The sequence below is a fragment of the Entamoeba invadens genome, assembly GCF_000330505.1.
Source record: "Entamoeba invadens IP1 unplaced genomic scaffold scaff_1105074724328, whole genome shotgun sequence".
NCBI classification, from domain to species: domain Eukaryota; phylum Evosea; order Mastigamoebida; family Endamoebidae; genus Entamoeba; species Entamoeba invadens.
The window spans coordinates 107,186-113,516 of NW_004440100.1; the positions used below are offsets into that span (position 1 = coordinate 107,186).

The following is a 6,331-nucleotide window of genomic DNA, read 5'->3' on the forward strand; positions in this document are numbered from 1 at the left end:
CTGCGAGAAAAACGCTAAGTCACACGTCACATTTTTCAACTCAATTTGCTTTGCATGTCTGCAATAGTATATCTTTGACTTGGAGACGATGACAGGGATCCCGTATACTCCATTAACCTTTACCGTGTTCTTGTCGACAGTAAAACTTAGAGAAGTAATATGGGGAATGACGAATTCGACGATGTTTTTGTTTTCTTTTGTGTCAACAAATTCAAAATATCCCAACTCTGAGAAAAGAGAATATTCCTTTTCATTGGTGTGCCAATCATTTGCCGATTCATCAAAAGAAAAGTTGAGAGTTGTCGCCTTGGGATTGTCACTAGTTCGCTTTTTAGAAAAGAGTGTTGAAAAGAGTTTTTGTGAAGAACTGGTTGGTGTGATCATTGTTGAAGTACTTCTTTTGTATTTTAATATTTTTGGGTGTTTTTTTCTTTTTATTCATCAATTACTTGGTGTTGTATAGTTTAATAATTAATTCTTTTTTAAAAGCTAATTAATAAATAATTAATCTTATTTTTATTTCACTTTTATTAGATCAAATACTTTAACATTGCTATCGATTGAACAACATTAACCAACTCATGTGGTTAATAATGGTCTCAAGCAGTAAAGCGGGTTGTGTCGCGATATATATTAAATGGCAATTTAAAAAAATTAAAGTCTTCTTTTCATTTAAAAATTATTATATTTTGTAGTTTTTTTTGAAACTTCTTCTTTAAAACACCACAACAACGGATTGGTCATACAATAATGTACTAGTTTTTTAATATATTCGTAGTTAATGTGTGTCGCCTTTTATGAACGAAAAACAAAGAATTAATTGGTCACTTAATTATTAACTAAAAAACACAATTTGCATATGAAAAAAACAAACAATTTTATTTACCAATTTTAATTAAAAATTACGAAAAAAAAAGTGAAAATAATATTCAAAGGCAAAAAGATCTGCGTGTCACCTAAAAAAAAAAGAAGATTTTGTTTGAAGAAGGGAATCAACATTTTTCAATTATGTTCTTCATTTGGCACATTCCATTTTGTGTTATAGAATTCCCCCAAATCTGGATTTATTCAATACATTAAAAAGAGAATATAATTAAAATGGATCTATTGGTTATTAGAAAAAAAAATCAATACAATTATGGTAAAGACAAGTCTATGATGCCGACATGTAAATTGGTGTTTCCCGAAGAATCGCGTATTCTGCATCTAAAATTATAACCAAACACAAGAATATCAAAATTCGTAAAAATCCAACGACGTTGAGTAAGACAAACTGAAATCGAGCCAATTTTAAGTACTCAAAACTTAGAGGCATGTCTGGTTGTTTTGTGCACTGCGAACATACGCTGGCCCCGCACCAAGAGTACGTTCCCGGTCTGTTAAAGCAACTGACTGTCGGATATTTAGACCTCATCGCAAGATGTAAACACACACAAACCGAAGTCCTCACCCCAAATTCAGACCCCCAAAAAAATTATGGTCTCGATAATTCAGAGAACGACCTTATCATTCACGTCAACGACATTTTGGGTACTGCAACATCCCTCGAAGGAATACAATTTTCGTTAGACCAAAAGTCTATAACGCGTTACAAAGTCGTTCAACTTCTTGGTCGCGGCACTTTTGGGCAAGTCCTCAAATGTATTGATTTAAAAGATGGAAAATATGTGGCAATAAAAGTTCTCAAGAACAGACCAGCCTACTTCAAACAGAGTCTTATTGAACTTACTGTCCTTCACTTTGTTTGTTCTCTCGCTATTTGCTTTACGTTTTAGCACGTTTGGTTGTATTTTATTTAATCATATTAAACAACAATACAAAATAGTGTCTGCTTAAATATCGAGAAGCTACTACATGTAAAACTTTCAAAAACTTCACTTTGAATATCCAAACGTAAATTTATACAATTTACTACAAATTAAAGATTTGAAAATTATTACAATGATACGCATGACTGAAAACAAATAACACACAGCTTAACAAATTCTACGACAATTCTCCACATAGCAGAGTACTCAAAATGCATGACTATTTTATGTATTATAACCACATTTGCATCGTCACAGAAATGCTTGGCATCGATTTGTATGAATTGACACGGAGAAACCATAACCATGGCTTTAGTATCCAAACCATTCGAAAATTTATTCAACAAATATTGCGCGCTTTGTTGGTCCTTGCAAAGGGGAATATAGTTCATTGCGACATCAAGCCCGAAAACGTGTTATTAGTGGGTCAGACCTCAAAAGTAAAACTCATCGACTTTGGGAGTGCCTGTTTCGAAAACTACACATTATACAGTTACATTCAATCAAGACATTACAGAGCACCAGAAGTTGTGTTGGGACTTCCGTATTCTTGTGCAATTGATATGTGGAGTATCGGGTGTATGACGGCTGAATTATTTTTAGGTTATCCACTGTTTGGAGCGACAAGTGAATATAACTTGTTGTATAAAATGCAAGAAGCGCTTGGTGAGATTCCTACCGAGATGTTAGAGCGTGGAACAAAGACGTCAAAGTATTTTTATAACGAAGAGGGCGTCTTTTTATTTAAAGAACAATTTGAATTTGAGTATGAAAACAATGTAAAAATACCACAGAACAGAGACTATTTCAAATACACCTCTCTCAAGGATTTGATCCTTTTGAACCAAGTAAAAATTTCAACAAACGACGCTCGCTCGTCTGATGAAGTAAGGCAGTGTTTGCTGGACTTTATTCAGCGCTGCTTGTCATATAACCCATCAGAAAGACTAACGCCAGACCAAGCATTGACACACCCGTTCATTACCAATTTGCCATTTGAAAATTACACCCCAGCTACTCGACTCTATCCATTTAAAGAGTATGGGAAAACAATGACACTCGACCAAAAAGACTTTGTTCAGGTCATGCTTGAAAAAATGCCGGAGTTGCGGTACATCCACGGCGCGTTCAACACACAACAATATTTCACTATTTTCAAAACTGCTCTGAATAATGGACATGTCATTAATATATTGGCCGACTCACCGCTGCGTGGGACGATCACTCCACCATCACTTCGTCTTTATTTCGATCGCTTTGTGTCATCAGAGATGACTGATTCAACTAATAAAAAATTGGACCCGTTACCCCGTGTCGTACCCGTTAAAGTCCAAATAGAACGAAAAGAGCGGTCAAAGCAGTTTAGTTTCCATCTGTCTGGTGATTTGGTGAGTTCGTTGCCATCTTCTCCGCGGTCGGACTCGGAGATTAAGACTGAGAAAATGATCAAAAAGGTTGAGAAAGAACGCGCCAAGCAGTTAATAAAAGAGCGGAAACGCGAAGAAAAAGAGCAAAAGAAAGAAGACAAAAAGAAGAGTCTACCTTCCAGTAAGCCAGAGAGTCGGGACCAGAGTCAAGAGCGTCCCGACAAAAAATTGTCATTCAGCTTTTTCAGGCGAAAAAAAGAGACTCCCAAGTTGACAGAGGACAGTGTTGTTCTTGCAACCCCCCAACGAGCAGAGTCAGTGGACAATACCAACAAAAAGAAGGTCACTTTTTCTTTATTCAAAAAAAAGTCAAAAGGATCGCCTCACACTTCAAATTCTCATGAAGAAATTTTGTAAACATTTTGATTTGTTGTTTTAAAGTTGTTTATTTATAATTCATTTATTATTGCAATATGGTTCCCCAAACCAAAGATTAAAACACCCAAAGCATCAATTAAAGGGCAAGCTTCTTGTACTTGTCGCTCTTCTCCGAAACTACCTTTAACGTTGTAATCGAGTTGTTGAAAAGAGCCAACTGCTCTTCAGAAAATTCTGTGGACTCGTCTTTAATATTTTGGATTAAAGTTTCTAACGTATCGCATGGAATATCCAATGTGTCAAGGTATTGTATTTGGTAGTTCAACAACATCATGCAGACTATTGCGTGGATGTCGGAATCAATGATTCTGTCAGATTCTTTCACTGCTCTTGTTAAAAGGTCAAGGGCTGCTTTTTTGTCGATCACACCACTTGCATTTGCCATCGAAACAGCAGCCAACTTGCAAAGCATCTCGCATTTCATTGGCGTTCTCAACAAATAATTAATAGTTTTGAAAACCATATTTCTTATTTCGGTAAAGCTTGTTTCGTTTCCTTTGAAACTAATTAAAGTGCCAAGGGCAATGTCGATGCACTCTTTTTGAACGGTTGATTCAACAATGTTCTCGTAGATATCAAAAGCATTTTTGAAGAAGTACATGAACTTTTCAACACCAGCTTCCGAAGCAGCAACACCACATTGAAGAGACAATCGGAACCCTAACACAAAATGCTCCAATTTCGTCACCATTTTCAAAAGAGCAAGAACAAACGCAAAGACAAATTTCACCAACTCGGCCTCTTTTCTTCTGCTTAACGCAACAAACATCAATGGCGCAGCAACATATTGCACTCTGACTGCATCACTCGTCATCTTATCTCTGAACAATGTCAAAATAGTTTCAAACGCATTTGCATCTCCTCCAATTAAATGCAACAGTTTACATGCATTCTCAACATCGACAGAAATAATTTCCTCTTCCAACCCCTCCGGTTGATCTTTTGTTTTCATCAGCAAGTCTTGGACAACTTCCACTATATTCGCAGCAAACTCTTTTGTTTCAATCTTTTCGTCAAGAACAACACATCTGTTAATAATATCACCAGCAACTGTTTTACGCTTGTTGTATGGCAAGAGAGAAATACAATTTCTGAACCCAAAGATTTCAAGCATCTCCTTCACACTAAATGACATCAAAGACTGTTGTAACAATCTCATTAAGTAAGTTATAGCGTATTGATCCAAAGGCTCTTCCGGCAAGTTGTTTGAGATCATATCGAAGATTTGTTGCGTTTGCTTATAGCATCTTGCTTTGTCTGCAGCATACCAAGTCATCTGTAATTCTTGGAAGTATGCCATAAGTGCCAAGAAACTTGCGGCACCAACACTTCTCTTTCTGCAAATGTCCAATAACATTCTACTTAAAACTTCAAAGATGTTAATCTTTGCGAGAATTGGATCGAGTGTTTGATCCGACTTGATAAAAGTGATCAAAGCCTTCATCAAGTTTAAGAGAAGAGGCCGAACGTCGAGTTGCTTGTGAAGGACTGGGAAGCATCGAAGTAAATCTTCCAACGTACCAATATGATAATCGGCTGGGAAGGCCGATATGATGACATCCATCAAAAACATTTGAGCATTCAAATCGTTACACGAAACAATTTGGTCCAAGACTCTTGGCATAATAGAATCTCTGTACAACCGGAAACTCATTCCTTCCAAATTGGAGAGCAATGTGATGTTTCTAGCAACCAACTGGAGTAACTGTCTTTCTTCGTCTGCCTTCTTTTCTTTGTCTCTAACACCCGTTTGAAGTCTCACAGTCAACTTATTCATCTCAATGAAATTGACCAACGCAAAGTCAACGGAATCAACTAAAGACCCACAACCTTGTCCTGTGGAGTTTCCATCTGGCAATTTATCTTTTAACATATCGATGAGGTAGTTTCTAACAAAAAGACCTTTAGTCGGGTGTTGAACGGCTCGACACATTTCAACAAGATCTTTCATTAGTGCGTCGACTGATGCAGCTTTTTTCACAATGGCGGCAGCACCAACACAGCACATCAAGTAAAGACGTGGAACTGCGTAGTAGATGTACTGGACTTGTTCATACAATGCAAGAAGACTCCCATCATATTCGTCTCTTAAGTACATGTACAGTGAACTAAAAGCAGTCTGTGTCGACAAGAAAATGTTATAATAGTTTTTAGGTGACAAAGAAATAGTTCTCAGCTCTTTACCGATGTTGTCGCAGCATGTGATCGCCTTAGAAAGGTCTTTGTTGCTTAAAGCGGCATTCATGATCGCGCCTTCCGTGTCGATAACACGAATTATTCGCTCGTATTCCTTTTGTTGTTCGACTTCAGAATAGTAAACGCTGTCTAATTGAGGGCGGCTCATTAGATCTTTGATCTTTTTGAGTTCCTTCCCTTTTCCATTCTTTTGAAAGTTCTTTCGATCTTTTTCGATACAGTTCTGGTAGTAGTATATTACTAGTTGTTTTACTATCGAATATTTCACTAAAATTTTATAATTTTATAATTTTGGTTGTGTATAGAATTATTATAATTAATTATTCAAAGTGTTTGAATATTAAACCATTTTAATTACCATTAGTACTATCACTAATCTAGTAGAATATCATAACACTTGCGAATCACTAATAAGGAATAATAAAAAGAGCTGAAAAAGAGAGAGCTTGGTTGATGCAACAGTTAAAGGTCACTTTAGTCGGAGACTCAGGTTTGTTTGTAACGGTGTTCTGATGAAGTGTG

At 36.5% G+C, this 6,331-nt stretch overlaps 3 protein-coding genes across 3 annotated transcripts; 1 reads left to right on the forward strand and 2 right to left on the reverse strand.

Annotated features, from left to right (window-relative positions):
- On the reverse strand, positions 1 to 744 carry EIN_316690 (hypothetical protein; the record flags this gene model as incomplete). Its single annotated transcript, XM_004253683.1, has 3 exons — positions 1 to 430; positions 570 to 664; positions 709 to 744. Coding segments are annotated over 3 exons (561 nt in total), but the record flags the coding sequence as incomplete, so codon positions are not given.
- A 569-nt stretch (positions 745 to 1,313) lies between these two features.
- Positions 1,314 to 3,592, forward strand: EIN_316700 (serine/threonine protein kinase ppk15, putative; the record flags this gene model as incomplete). Its single annotated transcript, XM_004253684.1, has 2 exons — positions 1,314 to 1,742; positions 1,976 to 3,592. 2 exons carry the CDS (start codon positions 1,314 to 1,316, stop codon positions 3,590 to 3,592), a joined length of 2,046 nt encoding a protein of 681 aa, XP_004253732.1.
- Positions 3,593 to 3,689: 97 nt separating this feature from the next.
- On the reverse strand, positions 3,690 to 6,170 carry EIN_316710 (vacuolar sorting protein, putative; the record flags this gene model as incomplete). Its single annotated transcript, XM_004253685.1, has 2 exons — positions 3,690 to 6,008; positions 6,168 to 6,170. 2 exons carry the CDS (start codon positions 6,168 to 6,170, stop codon positions 3,690 to 3,692), a joined length of 2,322 nt encoding a protein of 773 aa, XP_004253733.1.
- Between the last annotated feature and the right edge of the window lie 161 nt (positions 6,171 to 6,331).